At 36.9% G+C, this 26,152-nt stretch overlaps 3 protein-coding genes across 5 annotated transcripts in view; 2 read left to right on the top strand and 1 right to left on the bottom strand.

Annotated features, from left to right (window-relative positions):
* The window catches only part of rbbp8 (retinoblastoma binding protein 8), a 10,446-nt gene extending 9,930 nt beyond the window's left edge, over window positions 1-516 (top strand). For all 3 annotated transcript variants that reach the window (XM_015394914.1, XM_015394912.1, XM_015394913.1), the window contains exon 19: window positions 221-516. In XM_015394914.1, coding sequence (XP_015250400.1) covers window positions 221-318 — 98 coding nt within the window. In that variant the 3' untranslated portion in view covers window positions 319-516. The remainder of the gene's footprint in view (window positions 1-220) is intronic.
* Window positions 517-641: 125 nt separating this feature from the next.
* tmem241 (transmembrane protein 241) lies at window positions 642-7,836 on the bottom strand. The gene is made up of 15 exons (XM_015394918.1): window positions 7,656-7,836; window positions 7,059-7,105; window positions 6,222-6,299; window positions 6,061-6,142; window positions 5,909-5,986; window positions 4,566-4,591; window positions 3,650-3,701; window positions 3,524-3,572; window positions 3,401-3,446; window positions 1,752-1,787; window positions 1,376-1,410; window positions 1,223-1,292; window positions 1,048-1,141; window positions 903-967; window positions 642-779 (listed from the first exon to the last, which is right to left on the bottom strand). The coding sequence occupies exons 1-15, from the start codon at window positions 7,725-7,727 to the stop codon at window positions 716-718; spliced, it is 894 nt and encodes a 297-aa protein (XP_015250404.1). The 5' UTR covers window positions 7,728-7,836; the 3' UTR covers window positions 642-715.
* Window positions 7,837-8,594: 758 nt separating this feature from the next.
* The window catches only part of nsmaf (neutral sphingomyelinase activation associated factor), a 28,309-nt gene continuing 10,751 nt past the window's right edge, over window positions 8,595-26,152 (top strand). The window contains exons 1-21 of the mRNA XM_015394923.1: window positions 8,595-8,745; window positions 13,725-13,811; window positions 14,589-14,667; window positions 16,438-16,499; window positions 16,802-16,838; window positions 16,935-16,985; window positions 17,195-17,266; window positions 19,235-19,282; window positions 19,416-19,468; window positions 19,584-19,713; window positions 19,811-19,882; window positions 19,992-20,100; window positions 22,535-22,711; window positions 22,822-22,901; window positions 22,989-23,079; window positions 23,236-23,299; window positions 23,532-23,583; window positions 24,025-24,145; window positions 25,114-25,245; window positions 25,328-25,370; window positions 25,465-25,631. Of these exons, the coding sequence (XP_015250409.1) occupies window positions 8,708-8,745; window positions 13,725-13,811; window positions 14,589-14,667; window positions 16,438-16,499; window positions 16,802-16,838; window positions 16,935-16,985; window positions 17,195-17,266; window positions 19,235-19,282; window positions 19,416-19,468; window positions 19,584-19,713; window positions 19,811-19,882; window positions 19,992-20,100; window positions 22,535-22,711; window positions 22,822-22,901; window positions 22,989-23,079; window positions 23,236-23,299; window positions 23,532-23,583; window positions 24,025-24,145; window positions 25,114-25,245; window positions 25,328-25,370; window positions 25,465-25,631 (1,765 nt within the window). The 5' untranslated portion in view covers window positions 8,595-8,707. The remainder of the gene's footprint in view (window positions 8,746-13,724; window positions 13,812-14,588; window positions 14,668-16,437; window positions 16,500-16,801; window positions 16,839-16,934; window positions 16,986-17,194; window positions 17,267-19,234; window positions 19,283-19,415; window positions 19,469-19,583; window positions 19,714-19,810; window positions 19,883-19,991; window positions 20,101-22,534; window positions 22,712-22,821; window positions 22,902-22,988; window positions 23,080-23,235; window positions 23,300-23,531; window positions 23,584-24,024; window positions 24,146-25,113; window positions 25,246-25,327; window positions 25,371-25,464; window positions 25,632-26,152) is intronic.

Below are 26,152 nucleotides of genomic sequence, written 5' to 3'. Positions count from 1 at the left end.
CGTAAAGAAAAACATGCAATAAACAAAATCTCACGTTTATAAATTCCTAAACTGTATTTGTGAGGAAACAGCTTAATTAAAGTAACAAGTGAGGGAGGGGGGAAAGATCTGTGCCAGTAAAACTGCACTCCTCTCATTGTCTCTTGGTTATTTAACAGAATTCAACCCGACTAAAAGGGGTGACGGTAACCTTTAGAGCTTTCTTTGACCTCTCTTCTAGGTTACATCAAGGAGGAGAAGAGCCCTCAGGGACGTTCACGAAGAAGGCAGCCCTTTAACGCTTTATTCTCCCCAAAGCGAAGCCAGAAGCAGAGCTAATTCATTACTACAGATTAGTTTAGATAAGCTGTGCAGAGCGCAGATATGTTGCTGCCATTACGGCTTAGGAAACATGGAGACACACTTTAACACAACCACATGGCGTGACTTTCTCTTATCACAGTGGTTGTAAGACTGTAAAGACTTTGTGCTACTTGTAGATGATGTAAATAAAATGAAGAGGTTTAACACGTTGGAAATGTGTCGGATATTTAATTAAATTCAATTAATATAGTCAAGGGTCCAAACATTTTTCATTTTTGAAGGAAATTCTTGTAGCTGAATGATTAATCAACCCATGAGCTACATAGATAGATCTTTATTCAGATTGTTAAAATAAATGAAATAGAAAAAATACAATCTCTTTCAGTAAGAAGTGCAGCTTTTTTCTTTCGTTTTACAGAGGAGAGTCTCTGTCTGAATACAGCAGCAGCGCTTCTCCAACATGACTGACCATCACACTGTTCAAAGAGGAAACAGAATTGGTTTGAAACTATTCAATAGGAAGTGTTTTTCTTTACTTTAATGTATAAATAAGATAATATATACTTTAATAGATGTAAAAATTAAATAACTGGTCTTACCAAAGCAGAGACATGGAGTTGATGTCTGTGTAGAAAACCAAAGGAGAAAGGAACACCGCAGTAACCTGGGAAAAAAATGGTAGAAAACAAACTCTTATTTCAAAACAGTTTATTTTTATTTATCCGATTATTTATTATTTTTTACCTTCGATAGAAAAGCCCAAACCCTGAAGTGCTCCAGGGAGAGCCCACGTTTTAACCTGACAGTGGAAAGCAGTAACAAAAAACCCAGCAAAGCGCTGCAAAGACAGAAACCCATTACAGTCCACATTAGATCCAACTAGGAAGCTTAAAGCTATATAGACATTAGGGACGCTCACCTGGCGCAGCAGCCGCAGTGAAAGGAGTGGGAATGCAGAGAGGGGAACTCCAAGACACCTGTGAAGTCACCTATAGGGTAAAGCAAAGCTTCCTGATGTAAAAATGCACATATCAAACAGGATGAATGGGTCCGCTGATGTGTTTAGACGTACCTGTTGGATGAGCAGCCAGACCCAGCAGCAGCACGCTGTTGTTCAGAGAGAATCAAGGCTTTAAATGGAGTCAAATAAAGCTGATTATGCATCCATTGAGGATTCACCTGCTAAATATCTCTGATAGATCTCATAGCATGTCTCCCTACCATATTCAGCCTTCCTTTTCCTTGTAGCTATCCTGCTCTAAATCATCCCTACCATCCGTCATCTTCCACCTTTGATGTTCCTACTCCTTCAGCTTCTCGAAAGAATTGAAGCTATGTACCCAATAACTTTGACATCATTCAAATTGCAGTAAATCAGTGTCTTTACTTAAACGATAAGGGTATGAAATGGGCTCTGATATGAAACGATCATCCAAATGTGTTCTTACCTGAATAAGTAGTTGACGCATTGCTGTTCAATGTCACTAAAAAAAAAAACATCAATCAAAAAGAAATTTTTTTTCTTCCACAATTTTTCTTTTAAATATTGATGCAACAATAAAAAATAAAGGAAATCCTAGACAAAGCCGATTGTTCCTGTATATAAATAAGAATCAAAGCTCTGAACAGAAGCTTAAAAAAATTAATTATGAATCTAGAAGTTCATAAAATGGTGGCCCACAGAGAACCATCACGTCTGAACCATCACATTTTTTCCCATACTTTTTAGATATCTGCTCTCAATCTTTTTGGAGACCAAAAAATATCCTGATGCAGATATGTGGAATCTAGAGTCAAAAAGTCATCTCTGTCATGTATTTGTTCTGCACATCCCCCTTAAGTAGATGAGTTGAACCTGTGCAGACTCACCTGGTTTAGTTGGTGGACGGAACAAATACAGGACACTGAGATGAATTGTTGACTCCAGATCCCTCATCTCTGATCTGATCATATACAATCATATTTTATGTGATATACAAGCTATCAGAACCATCCGTAAAACAGCCAGCCCCTTTGTGAAAACATGAATAAACTATGATTATCTGCATGTTTTTGGCTCAGTTTCAATGGACACACTGAGGTCTGTTCACTGCTGGATCTGTGGAATAAAAAGACTAAAAGATCTCTAAAAAGGACTGATTGCTGTGATTTAATGGGACCATGAAGAACATCCAGCTGTCAGTTTGTGACCCGGGGCTTTTGAGTTTAAAAGGAAAAGGAATCCAGATGGAAAATAAACAACAAAAAAACTTAAAAAACAATTGATATCCAATTGTGAGGGTGTTGCATTGAATTAGACTCTTCATTCTCAACTGCCATCCAATGTAGCTGTAAAGACGGAGGCCCAATCCCAAACCGCCCCCTACTCTCTACCCCTAACTATTGAGTGTCACTCCCAATTAAGTCGATTGGCAGCTGTGGAGGGCGATTTGATTAAAGGTGTAGTTGGGGTTAATAAGAATAGGACGGCTAGCCTGTTAAACCAGACTAAATGTGAGATTAAATGTGTAATTTAATCTGGCCCCGATGAATGAGACAGTGGAAGATTGTTGATGAGAACAATCTGTTGTTTTTCAAACCATGTCTGTGCCTATTGGCCGAAGCTCTGACCAATGAGCGCAACTGACTGTGACGTAGAAAGCGCGACAGAAAGCTGGTGGGGGAGTGTAAACAAACAGCCTGTCGGTAAAACGGAGAATACGTCCTTAAAAATGAATGAGCGTAGAGCCTCTTCCTGCTCTCGTTTAAATGGAAACCCCAAGTCTAATCCTTCCAAAACTGATTCCAAAGCTGAGTCAAAGGAGAACTGTTCAATAGTTGTTTCCATCTTCCCTGTTGTGCTTTCTCCAGCGTCGCTCAGCTTTGTCGTCACGCCCTCAAAACCCCGCCCACTTTGCACTGACACTAGTTTTTACTTTTCGTTGATTTCACTTTTATAGTAAAATCATAATTAGCATGCAGAGGGAGCGGTAAACATCTAGGAAATGAGTCAACTTAAAATATTTTTCCACACTTTTTTTGTTCCCCATGGTAATTTTTTTTGTCATACTTTCTTTTTACCATTTAATTCCCTTTCTTTATAAAATGTTATACCGACCTCAGATTGGTGGACTTGTGTTGAACTTTAAACACTCTGTATGCCCCTGAAAAAGACAGATAATGAGGTGCTTCAGGCAACATCTTCCATCAGAAAGGCTCCTTGGATGCTACCAGAACCTACCAACACAGGAGAGATGGAGCAGAGCCCAAAGGTAGCCACTTTGGTCAAACTGTGAAGAAAGGAGGGAAAGTAACAAGAAATGTGGCGGTGACAACATAAATCCACCAGTTCATGGAGAACTGTTACCTGGGGGTCATACAGGGGAAGGTTGACGGCCGACAGCAGCAAGAGGAAAAGGCTGGAGGAGGAAGGATGTTTAAAATACAGATATTCATGAGTTTCAACATTTGTTTAAAACAAACAAAAAAAGAAAAACCCCATACATTTATATAAGTTCATTGACATTTTAAATATCTAGATCAGGCACAGACAGTCTCAAGAAAAGTTATCTTCTCTTTCTTTTGAGAAGTTTAATTTCTCTTGCGGATCAATAAAGCCTTTTTGAAATGAACAAAATCAAAGATGCCTCAGTCCTGTGAGAAACAAACTAGGAGACCCTCGTTAAATAATCATATCACATATCCACAGCTGATCTTTTTTAAACGTATCCATGAAGAATAAAGTGATTTCACAGATATCAAATAAATAAAATCCTTTACTATGGTTCTACTGAACACACACACATCTCTTTCATCCATCCTCTGATCACATCTGTGATAAACCTTTGCCTCCAGACTGTGAAAGGTCAGCATTACTCCAGTTGCCCTACTTTGTGAGGACCCAATTAAACAAGCTTTTTTTCAACCAAAAGGCATTTATCACTTTATCAAGTTTAAATGTGATTATAGGGAAGGAGCTCTGATTTTTTAACTGTGGGTTTATAATACAATTTTATTTTGTATTCATTTGGATTCCTTACTAGCTTCATATTATAGTTTATCAACATATTTATGTTGTTTTTTTTAATTTGAGATGGAAAGCATAAAATGCCTAAGAATTAAATGTTCAAATTAAAAGATGAAGTACTTTTTATTTTATAATCAGTTATTGTTTGTTCAACTTTCATCAATACAAGACAATCACCAGTTTTGACTGAGAGGGGTACTTATGGTAAGACAAAATGTCCAAAAGGGAACACCATCCTAAGAAAAAAAAAACTTACCTGATGACTTTAAGCCACTGTTTCTTCTGTTGGAAGAGAGAGAACAACACATTATACATAAGAGTAGGGCTGTGAATCTTTGGGATTCCCACGATTCGATTTAGAATCGATTCTTGGGGTCACAATTCGATTTTTTTAAATCCAGGTAAACTCTATCAACAACTCTGGCTGATGTCTTTCGAGATGAGAACGGGGATTTGAAGTACTCCCGAAATACTTAACTTTACCGTTGCAATCTCTGCAAATCGCATGAGTCATGTCAAGCCCTTTCTTACTCGGTAAAAAGGTCAAATCCAAAGTGTTTCCAAATGGTCGCTTTTAAAGACTGTCCAGGTGGTTGGATTTCTTTTTCTTCGTCCTCCATACTTTAGCAGCAACAAACACAGTAGTTCACACAACACTACACACCACTCTGTAGCCTGCTAGGCTAACGCTTGCATGCCTGTGCATAGCTCACGCTGCTCATTGGTTTGGCCAAACACTACGGTGCCTGATAAGGCACATCCGCACCCAAAAAAACAAAAGAGAATGTATGGAGAATCTATGGAAGCCCGTTCCCGCCACTCTGTAAAAAAAGAAAAAAAAATTATCTCATTATAATGAGATAGCAACTCAATATAATGAGATAGAATCTCATTATAATGAGATAGTATCTCATTATATTGAGTTACTATCTCATTATGAGATACATTTTTTTTTTCTTTTTTTACAGAGTGGCGGGAACGGGCTTCCATAAGAATCGATTCTGAATCTTTAAATGTTAGAAATGCGATTTGAGCTCAAATAGGTTTTTTTTCTTCACCCCTACATAAGAGGTCCATGTTTCTTGAGATATAATAACTGTATTATAATGTGAGAAGAGGTACTTTTTGTTTACATAAAAAGGGCAGAAAATACTGCAGATAGAAAAAATGTTAATGATTCTAACAGCGGTATGGATCCAGATAAAACTTTTTGAACATGGTGAAATGTGCAGCAACTAAAGTTTCTAAATCACAAGTGGTCTTTGCCTTAAACCTGGTAAGTAAGCTACTAACTCATATTAATTAACTTTTTTAATTTATAGTAGATAAAAAATATTTTTGCACTTCATTTGTTTTTTGTTTTTTTAAGGGAAATTTTTATTTTGCGATTGGGTTTGTAATGTAACAATAAGAAGAGGTATCAATAGCAGTGCAATGAATTTAACTTCTCCAAATTGTTTTTTTCCCTTTTAAATGATCTGATTTTCACAGCCTGCATGGGAAGCTAGAAGATGAGCTGCAGTCTGTTGCTCTAACAGAATGCTGCTGGTGCACAGGGCTGGTTATATGACACCAATAGCAGGCAGTTAATGCACTTACCTCTCTGTGAAAGGCACAGGCGATTATGTAGCTAACTACATGAGAGGAATTCTGAAGCGTGAAGAAAAAGGGAATGTCCTGTGCAAAAGAAAAAAAAAACTGTGAAAAACCCCAATATTTACTTACAGACACTAAATGTGGCTGTTACTCACTATGCGTGATAAGGCCCTGGAACCTGCATATATGTTTCCTACAAACAGGAGTGATCCTGGAAGCCAGGAGAGAGCAGCAGCTCTGCAACACAAAAGGGACGACTCTTATGTCTGTAAAGCAGGCAGGCATAACCATACAGTAAATCGTTAGAGAGGAGTACCTCGGGATGGGATTCAGCTCCACCCATCCCAGCTTCCCAGACAGCAGGAGCAGGACGGCTCCAATAAAGGTCTGCCATCTGAGAAAAAAGCATCTTTGTTACTTTAGGATTGAGAAAGCAGGCAGTACCTACAGGGCGGTCCCAGATCATATATAGTAATGGGGGGATTAATGGGCACAAAGAAAAGAATGAAACAAAAAAAAGGATAATAGCTATTAGATCAATAGAGCTGCAGAACTGAAGAGCTACTTGTGACTCTGCACTGATTGAACTGCCATTTCCACATGATTTTTTATTTATTTACATTTTATGTTGTTCCATTTAAAATATTGTATTATTGCCCTTAAACTGTCAGTTTTACTTTACCTAAAAATAAGAATACCTTACAATGGGGAAAAGAGTTGCTAAAATAGTTACCAAATATCTACTAAAAGATACAATAGAAAGATTATTTTGAATATTAGGTCAATGTACATTTATAATGCAGAAATAGTGCATATTTCTGACTTATTCTAAATGGAAATGATCAGTTTTAATCACGATTTAGGTAGAATGAGAAATTCAGCTGTAAGAAATTACAGTATTTTTTTTTTCAGTTCAAAAAATAACATTTAGCAGATAAAAAAAATGTGATTCTATCTCAATAGGACTGAAACTACTACCTTCCATTTTAAATTATGATACAACAGAACTGTAAAGGAAAATATCTGTTCCACTGCATACCAGTTTTTTTTTTTTTTTTATTATATCTTCAATGGAGGGGCCAGAATTAGCCTACAGGGGCAATGGCCCCTGATGTCCCCTGTCTAGAACTGCTTCCCCCCCCCAGCTACTCACCCTTGAAATAAAGTTGGAAAGGTGAACTTCAACACAGACAGGACGAACTGCAAATGAATTAAATGTTAGGTTAGCGTTTTGACAGGGATAGTACCAGCATTCTTACAGCGCCTTATAAAAGTATTCATACTCCTTCTTTTTTTTTTTTGTTCAATCAATATTCCCATTAATTCAGCAGCTTCCCTTTCCCTGCTGAAGGAAAAGGAGCGCCTTATCATGATGCTGCCACCACCATGCTTCACAGTGAGCTAAGTGTATTGAAGGTTATAAGCACTGTTACTTATCCTTCATAAATGGCATTTTCCATGTAGATCATAATGATAAATGTTTGTCTTATCTGATAAACACCTTTAGTCTGTCTTCAGTTTTCCACTAGCTCTCCATCATTCCTCTGTTTTTAAGAACCTAACCTAAAATCATCTCTTCTATGGCTCAACAAGCCTATTTCTGCCCTTTCAGCTGTGTTCCTTTTTATTCAAGGTGCTTTTTGTTTGCATTAAAGAAACAACCTCCCACCTTATTTTCCTTGGGACTTAAATTAGATCCTTGCTGTAGATGCTTCTAGATTATGTAGGACTTCATACCTTCAAGACTCACCTTGTTGGTGAAATATGATACAACGAAAATGAAGCTGAAGGCGAGGCCAGAGATATGGCTCCTCCAGTGCATGATGCTCCACAGACGCGCTGCAGCAGGGACATGATTTCTATGAAAGATCCAACATTTCACTCAATGCAGCGCCTTTCAAAACAGAAGCTTTTCAATCCAGGAAACTTCCCTCACTGACGACACGTCGATACAACAAAGATCGTCTATAATGGCCAGGATCAAGCTCTCGCCGGGAACCAACCTGCTGGGTCGACAAGAATATATATATTATCATTTTTTATTATTAATTGATATTTGCTTTTAGGATATGATAATGATATGTTTTTGATTTGTTTGACTTTATTTTGACTGTTTATAAAAAAATTAAAAAATATTCCTAGATTTAATCCATGACAAATTACGGTGAAACTAATTAACAAAAAAATAAAAATAAAAATAACGTTTATTGACTAAACTGTTGAAATGACTCGTGTCTTTCTTATTAAATATTGAGAGAAAATCTGTAACACAGATCTTCATCATCCAACAGGGATAGATATTATTATTTTTTAATTGTTAATTGATATTTACTTTTAGGAAATGATAACAAAATACTTGTTCTTGATTTGTTTGACTTTGTCTGTTTATAGCATATACAAAACAGTCATATACAATTACACACCGTTGTTTTATTTATTTAATTGTCCATAAAATCCTAGATTTCATTCATAACAGTTTGTGAATAGTGGAGAAATAATGATTAAAAATTACGATGAAACTAACTAACAAATAAAAAAACCTTTCTTTACTAAGCTGTTGAAATTACTCGTCTCTTTCTTATTAAACATTTAGAGAGAATCTGTAACACAGAGACAGGGGGACGTATCGCTGACCTCGGGAAAAAAAGAAGAAAATAAATCAGAGTGAAGGCTCTTCGTCAAGATCCTAATCTGACAGTTGGTCACGTGACGTCAGACTAGCTTCCGTGTTGACAGAGCTGCTGCTTTTGTTGCTGCCCCGTGTTGAGTTTCTAAAGAGGATGCGGTGCCGCCGCCGCCGACATGGCTTTTTTTAAGACGCAAGAGCGAACCAAAGAACGGTTAGTTTCCTCTTTTATTACTGTGTCCGTCTGGGAGGTCAGCTCGTGGCTTTTTTTTTTTTTATATCCGTTGCAGCTGCGCATTAAAAAAGCCCCCAGCGGGGTGTTTGCTTTCACTGCGGCTGAATGTCATTTATTTACAGGCTAGTGAAAGCTTCACTGACAGCTGAGGGGTGCTTCTCATTATTGAAGCCCCTGAAGCTGCTGTTTACGGTTTAGACTGATCCGGGGCAGACATGAAATCTGCCGCATCTAAAAAAAAAACAATAATACTTGTACTCTGTTCTATAATTAAACTCAACAATCATCTCTGCTTGACCTCTTTAATAAGAGCTGAGGTCATAGTAGGTCACTCTCGCTTTGGACACCTTGAAGAGGAATTTTTATCCATTAGGGGTAGCTTTATTTATTTATTTTTTTAGATAGACAAAAGCTAGACATCAAACGCAGACCGACATCATATTTCCCCAACTTAATACGTCAATCAATGGCAGTTATAAGCTGTGGACTATGGGGTTCCATTTGTGCCAAAAATATGTTCATGCGTCTTCGCCAGAAGACTTCATCAGAAGACGCATGAACATATTTTTGGCACAAATGGAACCCCATACAGCTGTGAGGAGGTCCCAGGAAGGATTATATATATTATAATCTAAGTGTTTGTTTTTTTTTAAGTTGAGAACAATATTTCAGTTTGGTGTATAGACAATTTCCTGATTCACATATTTTATAAAAAACCTGAACTGACCATTTATTGTGTTGATTAATTTTTGGATGTTAGGCTGCCCTGCAAGGCTTTAAACCTAGGTTTGATAGCCACAAAGATATTCTCCTAGCCTAGTAAACTAGCCACACCCACCAGCGGCCCAAATCGTTTTCGCCTGCGACTGGTCTAGCCTCGATCAATGCCCCGGGCCCTAGAACTGGCGGGCCAATCACAACCCAGAGATGTGTTTTGAATTCCTGGATGCAAAGAGGAGGAAGTTTTGAGGGCGTGACAACAAAACTGCCCAACACTGGAGAAAGCACAACAAGGAAGATAGCAACAACTATTGAACGGTTCTCGTTTGATTCAGCTTTGGAATCAGTTTTGGAAGGATTAGACTTGGGGTTTTGGTTGAAACGTGAGCAGGGAGAGGCTCTACGCTCATTCATTTTTAAGAAGGATGTATACGTCATTTTACCGACAGGCTGTTTGTTTACACTCCCCCACCAGCTTTCCGTCGCGCTTCCTACGTCAGTCAGTTGCGCTCATTGGTCAGAGCGTTGGCCAATAGGCACAGACATGGTTTGAAAAACAAGGGGTTGTTCTCATCAACAATCTTCCGATGTCTCATTCATCGGGGCCAGACTAAATTACACATTTATTCTCCCTTTTAGTCTGGTTTATCAGCACATATCAAGGTGCTCATTTTGAGCCTGGATCAATTTATTTTTGATTATATTCATGGTGGAGAATCCTGCTTCACAGNTCAGCTTTGGAATCAGTTTTGGAAGGATTAGACTTGGGGTTTTGGTTGAAACGTGAGCAGGGAGAGGCTCTACGCTCATTCATTTTTAAGAAGGATGTATTCGCCATTTTACAGACAGGCTGTTTGTTTACACTCCCCCACCAGCTTTCCGTCGCGCTTCCTACGTCAGTCAGTTGCGCTCATTGGTCAGAGCGTTGGCCAATAGGCACAGACATGGTTTGAAAAACAAGGGGTTGTTCTCATCAACAATCTTCCGATGTCTCATTCATCGGGGCCAGACTAAATTACACATTTATTCTCCCTTTTAGTCTGGTTTATCAGCACATATCAAGGTGCTCATTTTGAGCCTGGATCAATTTATTTTTGATTATATTCATGGTGGAGAATCCTGCTTCACAGCAGCAGGTTGAGGCAAACGTACTCAAAATGTGCAGGGTCATCTTTGATGTCACTTTTCTTTCAACAGTTCACTGCAGTTCTTCCAGCACTCCACGCTTTCTTTCACTTTTTCTCATCTTCTCTCTCTTTCTCATCGCCAGGCTTGCCACAGGTTGGCCTGCTGTGTCTAAAAGTAGCTAGCACTGACTGACACAGCTCATTGGCTAATTAGCATCACGTGCAGCTTGGTCATGGAGGGCTTTACCGTACGAACAGGAGAAGCGACACAAGTGAAATTAGACACTGCTGTCGGAAAACATGCAGTAATTTATAAATGTTTGAAATCAGGTTGGGTCTGGATTAGCGAGCAGATGGGTCTGGATCCTGATCCTAGTGCGCTTATCCGTGACCTCTTCTTTATAGAGTGGACCAAAACAGAAATCATGCATATTGAACTGGAAGAACAGGTCCGCCCCTTAGGAATGGGGAGTCGTTGAGATCTTTTGTTAGCCTGCAATGCCTGATACTGGTCTATGCCTCTGGTATATGCCTCATGAAACAAAAGTCAGTTGGTATTAGGACTGCAACTAATGAATAATTTGCAAATCGATTTAAACTATTGATTATTTTTTCAATTATTAATCGCTTAGCCAAACCTTCCTTAATGAAGATTTTTTACAGTTCTATAACTTTTCTACACCAGGAGTTCTGGATAGAGCATATTGACAGATACAAAAAAAGTTTTTTTTTTTTTTCTTAAATGCTATTTTTTTTAAATATATATATAGAAATGTTTAAATTTTGGTATAATTGCTGCTCTTAGTGGTTTCTCTGTCAGCTAAAGGCATGTTTTAAACTCTCTATACTCCAGTTAACGATCAAGTGCTTACTAAATACTAAATTAGTTTACGATTATTTTAATTATCAATGAATCACAATTAATCCGATTAATTGTTTCAGCACTAGCTGGTTTATTGCCCCTTCAGTTGATCTTTTAAATGTTTATGATGCACATTCAACTAAGTAAATAGGATTCAGTCAGCTCCAAGAAAATAGAGATGACTAAATTGTTGTTCTTGCTTCCCTTCAGCTGGACAGGATGCCTTCCAGAAGGAAAACGGCAATTAAAATCCAGCCAGAGCGACAGAGTGGCTCAGATCAGAGCCTTTAATCTGTTACATTCCACTTTTTGATGTGACTCCTTTTCAATAAGTCTGAATCAGCTAAAAATGACCTGATGGAGGATGAATGTTACTGTGTGCTAAAGAGGTCATTTGATTCAGGCTTGTTAAACTTTTATCTAAACGTTGCAGGACAAAAGCTAGGACTTGAGTTTGAGAAGGTCAAGTCAAAGGCCAAATCTAAACCCAGCTTAAATCTACGACAATAATTGAAGATTGAAGCTTAGAGGTGCTCTCTGTCCAGGCTGACCAAGCTTGGAAGCTGTTTTTCAGTTTTGATTGGGGACGTTTTAAGAAAAACTCTGTTAATGTGGTTTATGAAGCGTTTTTCGTTCTTCTTAAAATAAATCTTATTTTCTGAGAGGGATTCTCTTTATGGGAAACATGTGAGATGAATTAGATGGTAAAGCCTCTGTGACAGACAGCCTCTGTTTGTTTAGTGTGAGCACTCTGAGCAAACAGCATCTGGTTAGTAGGGAAAAAAACAAAAAAACAACAAACTTTGATGTCATCAGTGAACCGGGATGCTGTTTGTTGGGAAATAATTCAAATAATTTGATTGTTTTAATAATTGTTTGCTATAGATTCATCCAAATGTGACCAGATGTTCAACACAACCTCCATATTTGTCTTTTTTTTAACACTGACTCAAACGTTTTTTTATCATTATTTTCAGCTTATATGGGAGGAATCTGGTAAGAATCACTGCTGAGAAAACATGTCAGAAGATTAAAAGATAATAATAAACTTTACCTAGAGCCATGGATAGTTTTAAGTTTATTTATGGTGTTTTGCGAAAGTATTCACACTCCTTTTTTCACACTTTCGGTGTTACAACACACACTTCAATTAGATCAGGATTTTGTGCGAGGGTTCATTTTGAAGCTGTGCATAAATTATAAAACACAGTGTTTTAAATGTAGTTTTAAAAACCCAGAACTCAAAAGTTTAGCCTGCATATACTGGGTGTCCAGTTTTCATGAATCATTACTTTGTGATCTTCTTGCTGCATTTCCAGCTGCAGGTCCTTAGGGATATTTCTCCACCAGCTTCTTACGGCCCGACCCGACTAAGATATTTGGCCAGACTTCTTTGCAAACCTGCTTAGCCTCAGTCAAACTGAATGACTGCAGCTAGCACGTTTCAAATCTTGTCACAGATTCATTTGATTTACATCTAGTTTTGAGCTTTAGTTTAAACCTTTCAGTTGTTTTTCTTTAGGGTGTATGTTTGACGTTATTGTCCAGCTGGATGGTTAACTTCTCTCTTCAGTCTTTTTAGCCTTTTACTTTTGTTTTCTTTAGTCTTTAACATTTATTTTATTTGATTTTCCTGTGTTTATTCATCCATTTTCCAAGTATTCCCACAGCATGAATATCACTGCTGTTTTTCACCTAAGACATGTTGAGTCCAGGGTGATGTGAAGTGTTAGTTTTCAACTTTTCTTTTTTTTTAATTGTCATTACACTGTCATAAGTACAGAGCAACGAACTCTCTGCATTTAACCCATCCCCTTGGCGAGCAGTGGGCTGCCATTGTGCGGTGCCCGGGGAGCAGTCTGGGGTTAAGGGTCTTGCTCAGGGACCCAGACTAGCAGTCCGCAGTGTGAGGGACTAGAACTCAGAACCTCCAAGACCTAAGCGCTAACCACTAGGCCACCTCCTCCCCTATTTCCGCCACACATTTAGATTCTAATGACTTTCTTTCAACAATAGTTTCCCTATGATAACTTCAGCATAAGAACCAGATTTATGGAGCACACTACTAGTTGTTCTGTCAACAACCATGTTTGTGAGACACTGTGCTGCCAAAGGTTTCTCTCATTAACCAATTGAGTATTCCTGTTTTGTTTTTTTTCTTTCTGTCACTCTCTGTGACATTAAGACTCTAACGCATATAGTCTGTTTTCAGTGGTCTAATTCATTTGTTTTTTGTTGTTTTCCTGCAGGTTTTCTCTCTTGTTGCTGGACCTGGAGGAATATTACTTTGAGCAGCACACTGGTTACCACCTGATCAGCAATTCAAGAAAAGAGAAGTAAGCTACAGCATGAAACTAAATCTGAACACCTGCTTCGCATGATGAAAAGACTTTATCAGACTTTAGCCTGAAATTTTGAAGACGTGAGCTCTGATGTTTCACTACTTTTATCATTTAAAACACAGTTCTGGCTTGAACCTGTTAAAGGATCGGTTCAAATATTATATGATTAAAAAACTAAAAAGAAATTAATATTAAACAATCAATAAATATTAACATAGTGAGTCTGTTTGAAAGCTGAGCTTAACTCTACTTTCCTTCATTTTGGAAAATGAATGATTTTCGCTCTCAGAGTTAATGTTAACAGCACTGATCAACTTAAACACATTAAAAAGCACAACTCCTCCAGCTGTGCAGTGGACATGATCACATTGTTCTGTTTTAGGTTTGCTCGGCCTCCTTCCTTGTCCTAAAGTTTGCTTACTTTATACAAACAGCCTTTCTGCTGTTCATTTACTGTTTTCTGGAGTTCATGATGTCACATCTTAAGTAAATAATTACCCTTATTCTTAGAAAACAACCTAAAACAAGCAACTATGTTCCTGCCCTCCACTAAAGCCTCCCCCAAAAAGCTGTTATGTATTTTATGAAATGATAAGGAAATGTTTCATCTTTTAAAAGTGAAATGAAAGTAAATAAAACCTGATCTTAGAAATTTTGATTCTTTATACTTTTACCAACAGTTCTATTATTTCTCTGAGATTTATTCCATTTTTTTACTGTAGTTTTATTTGATACAAAGTAGAAACAGTGCTGCTTTTTTCTTCTTTCCAGAAAAACCCGAGGGTCCATTAAGGTTTGCTCCAGATCTATCATATTTGAGCCTGACAGTCATTCAGAGCCGATCCTAAAGGTTTGTGTTGATATTTGAAATGCATTTCTAATCCTTCACTTAATACAGATTATTAAACTGCACTTAGATTTAGCATAATGGCACCTTCTTAACACTTTTACCTTGGAATCATGAAAGGATTGGGTTTTTGAAAGCTAAGAAAGTCAAGTTTATAATTCTTTTTTTCATATATTGATTTATATTTTATTGTCCTTCACAGATTAAATTTACAAACTAATAAGGTAATGCAGAGCCAATACGTTAAGATTGTCACAACAGGTTTTCCTTGTGTGCCTCTATAATGATACATTAGGTTTTGAACATAAAACGTTAGCAAAACAAAGAGAAAAGGAAATAATTTAAGTGAAATTGTAGCTTTGAACAGGGATGTGGTATAAATAACTCTTATGCACTGGAAAAAAATCAAAATCTAGATAAGTAATTTTTTCTTAAAATAAGTGCATTTGTTCTTGGATTGAGAAGGTAAGAGATACATTTTGCCAATGGAACAAGACAATTTACCTTTAAAATAAGAAAACACAATTAAATTGTCTTATTTCAAGTGCATGTTATCAAATTATCGTATTTTAACCCTTTATAGGGCAAGTTAGCGTTTTTTATCACTTGTATACTCTTTACAATTAGAGTTCCCCCCCGTCCCTCAGTGAGTTCTAGAAGTACAAGATCTATATCCAGCCATTCAGCAAAGATGCTGCTACATGTCTGCACATCTTATTTTGGCATTTGACCATTTAGATGAGCCCTTGAATGATATAGTATCTACTGTAAATTAAGTTGGTATAAAAAAGTTAACAAGTCAAAAAATTTTTTAAAAAGTAAAGTTAAAAACTTAATAAGCCTAGTTAACAATTATATTTAGGTTTATAAACTAAAAAATGTAAGTGCCAGTATCGGCATTAATGGCTCTAAGGTTATGTTGGACCAAAAAAAAAAAAGTGTTTCTTTTCCTCTCACAGTGTTTTTCATGAATTTCTTATAAAAGTACTTTTGTTATTTTTCTTAATATATTCGGGAAAGTTGGCATTTCTTATTATTATATTGTCATTAATTTCTGCCTTGAAATATCCATATTTTTTTAATGTACAAAGGTAAAAGGTAAATGTCTTGTCCTGGATTCCAATAACACTATTGGCTTGAAAATTGAATTTCGAAGTATTTCACTAACTGCCCTAAAAAGGGTTAAGAGTTAAAATACCTATTACTTTGGCAAAACTATCTCATTTACCTAATCAAATTAAGGGTAAATACACTTGATTTAAGAAATGTTTTACCTACTTCTAGATCGTTTTTCCAGTGCGACATTCCTTATATTATAAATGTCCTTTCCTCATTCTTGTGTTTCCTCCATTAAATAAACATCCAGCCTTCCCAATAAGCCCCTAAACTAAATCTATTCTATGTTGCTTTATATACTTTTGATATTTTTAAATTTCTCAATTTCCAGTCTAATAGATGCGGTTAGTTTTTCCATATAAATGGTTAGCATTACATTAAGTCAGTCATCCACATTTGGAAACAAATCATTTCGCCATCCTCTGGTTATTGCTTTCTTACAAGCCAACAACAAAATTAGAAGTAATATATAATCGTTTCAATAATTCACGACTGTTCTCATAATGGTCTGTTTTTTTCTTCTTCATGCAAATCGCTGATTGACATATGATAAACTTTAATGATCCCACAGTGGGATCATTTATGCAAAAAAGCAGTAAAAATATTTCTGTGTCAGTTTTTATAGTGTATTCAAACTGGTTCATGATGTCTGTGCAGGTTCCTCTGCGAGACTGTCAGAACATTGAGTCTGTGGAGAAAGAAAACAATCCGTTCAATGAGTGAGTGTCCTTTCATTTCTAAACACTGAATATTTGTTGTTTTGTCAAACCGGTTCCTTTACTGCCAGTTGTTTTGCAACACTGCTTTCTGTTCTGTTTTTGAATTTTTTTACACCGTGACCCAAATCTGATCTGTTTCCAAAGTCTTTATTTTTTTGCGTTTGTCCTGTTTAGCCAATTCAGCTTGGGGATTATTTGTCCCAGAACTAGCTAATAGCCCAACGACTTTGCTTTCTCAAGCAAAACTAAAGCTTCAAAAGTCTTTGAAACCCATCAGATATTTATGTTTTTTGTTTTCTCAGTCCTAAACCTCCGGTCATCACAGTTTCATGTGAACAGGTGAGACTTTCTGTGGCTGCATTTCTTTTTTTCTTTCTGAGTCCAAGCGCTCTACTGACTAAAAGCAGCTAATCCATTTTCCGTTTTTTTCCTCAGGTGATTTTCATCAAGGAAAGCAACGTCATAGCGCCTTACAGAAATGAAAGGGTGAGTCAGCTGGAGCTGAGGAGAAGATGTGCTCCTCCCAGTAGTTTTAATTGCCGTTGTTAAAAACTGTTTATCTCTCTGAGCTTGCTGTTTGATCCATATAATTATAAACTAATGCAATGGCTACAGTTTTTCTGTCTCTTTTAGTTTCTGTTTCTACAACAATAACATGCATAACCTTAAATAAACTTGCCTTCTCACTTTGGCAGGGATCAAAAAAATTAACCTTTGAATTAGAAACTTGGAGTAAAACAGAAGATGTGGTTCAGACATTAATGCAGGTATGTGGCTTTTTTAATATTTTTAAATCTGATTTTAAATTGATAAAGTTATTTGTATCTTGAAAGTAGTTATTTGAAGAAGAAAGCTAATCTTTACCGTACATGTTTCATAGAGCATTAATATGGATTTATCAGTCTAGCTAGATAAAAGCAACGATATTATTAAGACGTTAAAAACAAAGGAATGTTAAAATTAGAAATGAACAGCAAATCAAAAGGAAGCTAAAGCAGGATAAATTGGTTAACATGTATCAGATAAGTAGAGCGACAGCAACGTGGACAAATTTAAAAATGAGCTCTATATATAAACAGCACCAATTCACAAAAACTTATTTCAGTAATTTAAGTAAGAGGGCATTAAACTGTTATTCCTTAGAAGACGTAGGACCTAAAACATCCATCCAGCATAGAGATGAGTACCTCATCAACAAAGGTTTTCAACAGCTGCCTCCCATATTTAATTTAATCCAAGAAAGAAACACTACTTTTTGTCAGAACCTTGGACAAGAAAATCTGCCGAGACTTTGTTTAACAGAGGAGAAGCCTTAAGAACAAACCTAAACAAAAAAAAGTCAAAGATTTACAATCCAAATAGGAAGCCTAAATGTTCCTGATGGACACCAGATGGAAACTATTGACAATGTCAGCTTCACACAATGGATTTAATGGAGTTGGTCTAAGTATTAACTTCTTTGGGGAAAAGTAGGAGTGTCCTGATGCGAATTTTTAATTTCAGATAGAATACAGATATTGGAGCAGTGAGTATTTGCTAATACTGCTGTTCAGCTGATATGATTAGCTTGAAACATACATGCTTTTATTACTTATTTAATATTGTTGAATGTTAGAGAAGGCTTGATCAAGTGGTATTACTTAGAGAACAATAAGAATAACTGACGCATTTAAAATTAATCAGTAGGTTACATAAACTCAAAGCCTAGACAGCAAAAATGATTTACAATTAAATAAAATCTAAAAAAAAATATATATATATATAGAAGAAACTTGTGTATGCCAAGTTTTAATCTCAGCTGTGGGATACAAGCACCGGTAGATAGAAATGCTAAAGAAGAATAAATGCTGGAGCAAATATCAGAGATTTAGACACAGGCGGATAAAATTCAAGTTTTTATATATTTTTTTATTCTGACTGATATTGGACTGATTGGATCGGGACCTATTAAAAACCTTTTTTCTATTCATCTTAGGGCCAATCAGTGAGAAGTACTCTGTTTGTCAAATTGCAGGAATACCAAGCCCCCCAGTACAAACAAAATTGTAATAAAAAACATTTGAAAAACCAGAAGTGATTCAGGATGACCTTAGTAAAGCCTGTAGAAAAGAAGTGGTCAAATACAGACTCAGGGTAGTAAAACCGGTGAATCTCAATACTAGTGTTTAAGATGTGTAATATTAATTTAACCAGATAACAGAGACAAATCAGGTTACCTTTTATAAGCACTGGCAACACACTTCTATGCTTTTATTTAACAAGATGTGTGTTAAAGACATTGAATTCTAGCTGTTCCTCAAAGTGTCATAAAACTGTGCCATAAAGTTGTTAATGTGCCAATTAATCGCTGCCTTAGGTAAACATTGTTAGGGCGATGGAGGGATCTCTTTACTTTTTTTCCAAAATGGTGGAATCAGATGGTGAGCACACCTATTTGCTCGGCTTCTTTTCTCATACTGTCGCAGTCAAAGTAACAATAATAAACACTTGGGGCCTGGTGGCAAAACAAAGAACAACCGAAATGTTCTTGTTCTGTGGTAATGTTGTTCTCAGTAGGCCAGGAATGTATTCACATGTTAAATATTGAACCTGGTTGAATCCTACTTTGATTTTCTTTTTATTTCGTCAAATAAATTTGGTGAAATTGTTTAATCTGCTCTTTATCTGTGGGCTTGTGTCTTTTTTTAAATATATTTTTGACTTTTATTGTCCTTTTTTTCTCCTAAATCTTGTAGCTCCACAGGGCTTCCTGTCTGGACAAACTAGGAGACCAGACTGCCATGGTGAGTTGATCATTACCTAACCCCGTCTCATATCTCTAAAGCCTGTTAGATAATAAATGTAACATTTAAAAATTGATTATTTGCTTCCCAGCAACACATATTTACTCTAAAATTTCTGTTTATACATTTTTAGATTGCTGCTAATCTGCAGTCCAGACTGGCAAGGACGTCATTTGATAAGAACTGGTGAGTAAAAGCCTATATTATAGAGATTACATGCATTTTTCATTGGTTTTATTCCTTTTAGTAGCCAGTATTGTGGTTTAACCGTGATGGAATATACCACTGCTCTGCTGTAAAGTTTTCAGAGTGTTGCAGAGAATCCCCACATGGAGTGTGCTGTAGAGATGGTGACGCCTCTTGTGTCCAATCCCGGCCATGTCTGCGTTACAAATGAAAACCTTTACTTCCAGCCTCTTAATGGACATCCGGTAAGTCCACAGACACAGTAGTCGCCATTAAGAGGAGGATGTCAGCAGCTCTTTTAGCTAATTTCACACGAACACTAGTAACATCAAGTTTTTTCAGCAGCATGTGATCCAAATCAGACTGAATGAAGTCAGGAGAATCTACAAAAGAAGGCATGGTCTCAAACCTTTGGTGAGCTTCTTTGAAGGTTCAGAAATCCTCCTGTAAACATCACCTTTAACAACAGTGATGTTTAACGTGCATCTGTTTCTGCTGTTGGATGAACTGTGTGTTTGTTTAGGGGCTGGAGGTGTTCTGTAGTGAGAATAACCTTTGCTCAGACATCTACCTGAAGTTCTACGACCCAGCCGACAGAGATGAAATCTACTACTACATCGCTACCTTCCTGGGTAAGAAAACTCACGCGTGCCTAAATAGTAGAGTAAATGTTGAAAAGATTGTCCAGTTATTCTGAAAAGAGCACATGCTCTGGTTGAAGTACCAGCTTTTAATGATTAAAAGACTGATACCACAAGAAATCTTTTCAAAGTTGTTGTTTTTTTTTTCCCATGCAGTTTTGTAGAAATTTATATTACGAAACAAGTCTGTTGAGGAATTTCCACTTTTATCTGAAGTTTTAATTGATCCAAGTAGTGAAGTTTGCAGAAATTCAGTCAGATGTACTCTTTAGGTTAAGATATAGTTTGACAGATGGAAAAAGGTGTCCATAAAACAATTGACAGCAATCTATGTACACTATGGCACAGTGAGAAGTGTTGATAGATGGAGAAAAACCATAACAGCAATGAGATAACTAAAACAAAAAAACAAAAACAAACAGAAACTGGTTAGAGGAAGGCCACTGCAGCAGTGATGAAGGAGCTGCATGACTTTCTGCAGATTGTGGCTCATTTGTGAGCAACAGTCTCCCGTAACCTTCATAACTCTGAAGCATAAGGAAGGTTGCACAACAGAGGTCTCTCTTTTAAGAAAAACATTCAGGGCTAATAAAGTCCTGCAACAATGCACTATGGAAAAGCAAGCCTTCAAGATCACAAAAAACTAGCATCCTAAAATAACATACTTAAGCTAGTATTCAGTGCAAAGGAAAATTACAGTTTTGGTTAAAAATAATCGCAATTTTTAATATGGCAATATCTTTCAGCCCCATTCAGGGCTCACTAATAACTCCCTATGTTTTGTAGGGTTATGTGATATGATCCAATATAACTAAGACGTTTATAAAAAAGCTAAAAATGACATAATATCTGGATGTACCTGAAGAGGGGTTTGGACCAGATGTCAATTTGAATAGGTTTGGAGACTGTTTGCATGGTGGAGTAGAGAAATATAACCAAGTGCAGGCGTGGGATGCTGCCAAAAAGAATCAGCACTGAAATTCTATCCATAGTTACTTCAGTATTGCTTTATTTCAAAGAAAAAATCTCTACTAGAAATTGTTTTTTTTTTAATTGAAAACTTAGATGCATGATTAAAGGTAGAAGAAATATTTAATGTTCTCACGTATGCCGCACATGTCCTGAAATTTTCCAATGTTTATATGCGGTTCCCTTAATGATCCCCCAACTTTGATGTTTTTTTTTCAGTTAATTAAGCAGAGATGGCAAAAGTACTTACTTTCCGTACTTGAGTAAAAGTACAGATACTTGTGTTAAAAAATACTCTGGTAAAAGTGGAAGTACTGATTAAACTTCTTTACTCAAGTTAAAGTACCAAAGTACAGGCTTGTAAATTTACTTAAAGTATAAAAGTAAAAGTAGAAACCACTTTTTTCATGCCGTTGCCTACATTTTAAATGGATGTCTGCCAATAGGACTAGATCTCCGTTGTGCTCATTTTTAATCATCTCGTCGTCCATGCTACTATGCTAACGCCACCGCCACCAAGCTGCAATGATTTGCCGCGAATGAATCTGTCGATTCATCTTGTAGTGGTGCGTCAAATGCAACGTAGATTCCCATCCAATTAGATTGAATTTGGTATTGATGACGTGAAAAATAATAACGGTAACTCCATTGAAATGATTCAAAACTAAAGTAACGAGCCAATTTTTTTAAATGTAGGGAGTAGAAAGTACAGATATTTCTGTAAAAATGTAAGGAGTAGAAGTAAAAAGTCATCATAAAAATAAGTAGTAAAGTAAAGTAAAAATATCAGAAAAATCTACTTGGGTACAGTAACGAAGCATTTGTACTTCGTTACTTCCCATCTCTGTAATTAAGTTAGTATTATAAGCACCAATGAATGACATTAATACATATAAAAAAATCAAGCTTTTAGGGAATGCGCCCTTGTGAGCTTTTCTTTTGTGAACACATTCCCCTCACACACACGCAACAACAAAAAAAATCCACTTTTGCAGTCACTTCACATATTTTGGCAGGTTTTTAACACCAAAACACAAGTTTAAAGAAAAGAAGTACAATTCTGGGTGATGACACCTTTAAACCTGAACCCTGCTGTTAAGTGAAAGGGAAGTCAAACCATTTTACAAGTTTTACCTAGCTTTAGTATGAGTGAATATCCACTTTAATGAACACTACTCAATATTTTTTTTCCTCTCAAGAATTTCTTCTACTACTGTGTTATTATGCATTAATGCATTAGGAAAACATCCTATGAGTTTAAAACTTCAACAGTGGAGTGTGAGGGATTTATAATACAGAAAAGATTTAAAAATACAGGATTAAAGGATTTGAAAATGGTAGAATTTATTATTTGCTTTAAAATACAAATGAAGACTGTTTTGGTACATTCTTTATTGTTGGTGTTAAAAGTTTAAAAAATGAATCAGATCTGTTTTTGTTTTCGTTTTTTAAATAGAGAACCATGTTAAGGAGCACACAGCAGAGAGTTACATGCTGCAGTGGCAAAGAGGGCATCTCAGCAACTATGAGTATCTCCTCCATTTGAATAACCTGGCTGACCGCAGCTGCAACGACCTCTCTCAGTACCCCGTCTTCCCCTGGGTCATAGCAGACTACACCAGCACGCACTTAGGTGGGTCAGTCTGTGTGTTACAGGCCAAAAAAACAGCAGGAGGATGTGTGGAAAAACTGCAGATGTAGCAGAGGTTCTTATTCAGGACTTTTTTTTATATAATTTACCAGACTTATCAAAAGCAGCCACATTCAGAGACCTGAGTAAACCCATTGGGGCCTTGAATCAAGAGCGGCTTGACAGACTCCTGGTGAGATGCTGAAGCAGTTCTGTTTTTAAGCTCTTGCTATGTGGAGAGAGACACTCCTCTGCAACCTCTGCTGCTCCTTTCTTACAGACCCGGTACAGAGGCATGCCGGAACCCCGCTTCATCTACGGAAGTCACTACTCATCGCCCGGATACGTCCTGTTTTACCTGGTCAGAGTCGGTACGCTGCAGCACTAAACTTGGATTGTCAGCTTTTGCATACAGATATACGATGATGCAGTTACCACCCTTTTAATAAATGGTATCTGTTTGGTAAACATAAAATCAGATGTATAGATTTGGATCACATGTAAATGAAGCTTCCCTCGCTCTGTAGCTCCAGAGCACATGCTGTGTCTGCAGAATGGCCGATATGACCACGCAGACCGCATGTTCAACAGGTAAGATTTTTACCAACTTACTTAACTGCCAAAAAACCCCACTCTTCTGTATCCTGATTTCCTTTATTAACTACTATTAAAATGCTGTTATTTTCAAATTTCCAACTAACATTGGTAATGTCTATTTACTTTTGAAAAATAATACAATAGTTTATATGTGAAATTAAAGAAGACCTTCATATTTTTCAAGACACAATATTTGTGTCTTATTGGTGCTTTTTATTTCTTACAGCATCAATGAAACATGGAAAAACTGCTTAGAGGGAGCAACTGACTTTAAAGAGGTAAACGCTAAAAGTGTTTGCCGTATAGGTACGGCAAACAGAGGTGATTATGATCAACAGAGAAACAGAAAAAACTTCTGTGTACACCTGATTTAACCATGGTTGCATGCAAATTGTTGTGATTGAGCATCAGACCAAACTTTGTTTCAGAAAGTAATGTTATCGTTAAAACCACCAAAGTAGGGATCAAATCAAGGCAAACTGGATAAGATTTTGTCTTAAGAATTCGGTTTAGTCTAGAGTTTGTGGTACTGGGAAACCTTAAATATGGAGTTGTATACCAGAGATGTATGGATTGAACTGTTTTGTTCGGCCATTTTAAAGAATTAGAGAAATGATTAAGGAAGCACTTTGACAAACATGCTGAAGCCTCTTCATCCAACATCTGTGGAGAAGTATATTATATAAATGTATGTTTTATTTGTGTTCTTGGTATTTCAGCTGATCCCAGAGTTTTATGGAAGTGATTCCAGCTTCCTGGAAAACAAGTTGAATCTTGATTTGGGCCGAAGGCAGAATGGAACCTTAGTTGGTGATGTTGTTCTTCCTCCGTGGGCCTCAGGTGAGCTTCCTGTAAAACTGTGTTAAAAAGACATCCTTTATAGTCTGGAAGAGCCTGGAGTTTTTATGAAGTTATCTCCAGAATGAATGAGGGAAAATATTTTATTTAACCAGTTAAGAAAGTTAGGAACTAGTTCTTATTTATAAGGTCGATCTGGCAGCAGTAAATTAATTCTGACTTTGTTCCACATCCAGTCTGTACAAAAGTTCCATCTGTTTGTTTTTGCAGTCCATGTTTTTTTTTTTTTCACATTCATTACTCTACAAATATTTTTTTGTTTTTAGGTATAATGGAGGATTTTTGCAAATTTTTGAAAAGACCTGCCCTCTCCACTTAAAAAATAAATAAAATAAATGGACATGCACAACCCTGTACCCGCTTTTGAGAGAGAACGCCTATTAAATGCGTGCGACAGCATGAAGGAGCCCATTTCCCCTTATGCACACGCTTTTTAAAAGTTGCTGTTCTCATAGCTCATACAACCTTACTGCATCCGAACGTCCACCCTAACCCCTAAATCCCTCTATATAGAGCGTGGACTATATAGTGGACTTTATATCGAACGCAGTTAATTGACCGTTCGGACAGATCACTATTTTTTGCTCCCAGTTGGTCACGTAACTCCTCCACCTCGTGCTGCCTGCGCCATCTTTGTTATTAGTCACCACTGTTATTAGTCGCCACTGTCCCATAATGCTTTGCGATGACCGTCTGAATCCGTTGCTCACCACACATATACACCTGAATGTGCGCATGCACAGAAAATTGTAGCTAATAGGACAAGCACGTAGAACAGCCTTATGTTAGGAGGACCACTTATTTAGATGATCCACCCAGAAATCAAAGATCATCCTCTATACCTTTAACATAAATATTATTATTATATCTATCCTAAAAAAGGCCTGAAGATATGTTTAAAACTCTATTAATTTTTTTTCTTTTTGGTGTTTTTTTTTTTTTTTTCACAGATGCAAGTGATTTTCTTAAAAAGCAGAAGATGGCTCTGGAGAGCCAGTACGTATCAGAACACCTTCATGAATGGATTGACTTGGTGTTTGGCTTCAAACAGAAAGGCAGTGAAGCTGTGGCAGCTCAGAATGGTACCAGAGCCACAGTTTTTAGCTCGCTTTCAACTCAAACTGTTAAATATAAAGTTTAATCTTTTATCTTGTTTTGTTTTAGTGTTTCACCATTTGACCTATGAAGGCGGGATTGACTGTGACAGGTGTGAAAGAAAATCAGACCAGAATTATTCATTCTTCCAGATAAATCTGCTAGATTATCACTTTTATCAATTCTTTCTTTGTCCGTCTTGGAAGCATTGAGGACACAGATCAGAGAATAGCGATGCTGACGCAGATCCTGGAGTTCGGCCAGACGCCCAAACAGCTCTTCACCAGCCCACACCCTCAGAGGATCACACCCAGGCTTCAGAATATTACCCGGAGCTCAAGCATCAACTCCACCGTCAGTGAGCTGTCCCCTGGTAAGGAGACTCTTAACAGCTCAGAATCTCTGACTTGTGCCTCTGCGTTAGTGGTAATAGCTCTCTTCATCCACTACTTCTTTACCGGGGAAATAAAGCTTAAATAAAGAATTCAATAATTGTCTTTGTTCCAATACTACTTTTGTTCTGATTATGGGAAGTAGGTGTGCTTGATTAGAGGTGGAAATGAAACCTCAATGAGCTAAATTAAGCTATAATCATTCTCTGAGTAACCCAGAAACAAGATGCTAGGTCTAATCAACGTCAATCATTTGTTGAGATTTTATGTGATTAATCAAACCTCCTTCCTTAATTGAAAAAAAAGAAAAATCAAAGTTAGTGGCTTTTAAACATTTAGGTGAACCTTTCTGGATCTCAATTTTTTACAACTTCTATCTTTTTGTAGCATTGATATGAATTAACCTGCATGATTGTATTAATAAAAAAGATTATTTTGTCATCCTATAGTGTCTTTAAAGTTAGGCACTGTGTTATGTTTCAAAACAGGCTGTTTTCCTTCT

This window comes from Cyprinodon variegatus, unplaced genomic scaffold (assembly GCF_000732505.1).
Source record: "Cyprinodon variegatus isolate N-32 unplaced genomic scaffold, C_variegatus-1.0 Scaffold714, whole genome shotgun sequence".
Classification (NCBI taxonomy): domain Eukaryota; kingdom Metazoa; phylum Chordata; class Actinopteri; order Cyprinodontiformes; family Cyprinodontidae; genus Cyprinodon; species Cyprinodon variegatus.
The sequence above is the reverse complement of the archived record's forward strand: the minus strand, read 5'-3'. Positions and strand labels throughout refer to the sequence as shown.

What these genes read in the sequence shown, in the direction of transcription:
- tmem241 (XM_015394918.1), bottom strand. Translation starts at nt 7,727, where the DNA reads ATGCACTGGAGGAGCCATATCTCTGGCCTCGCCTTCAGCTTCATTTTC. An exon ending in GAGCTGAATCCCATCCCGAG is followed by an intron (nt 6,143 to 6,221) that starts GTACTCCTCTCT and finishes TTTGTGTTGCAG; the next exon opens with AGCTGCTGCTCTCTCCTGGC. An exon ending in CACAAGTCCACCAATCTGAG is followed by an intron (nt 1,788 to 3,400) that starts GTCGGTATAACA and finishes TTTTTTTTTTAG; the next exon opens with TGACATTGAACAGCAATGCG.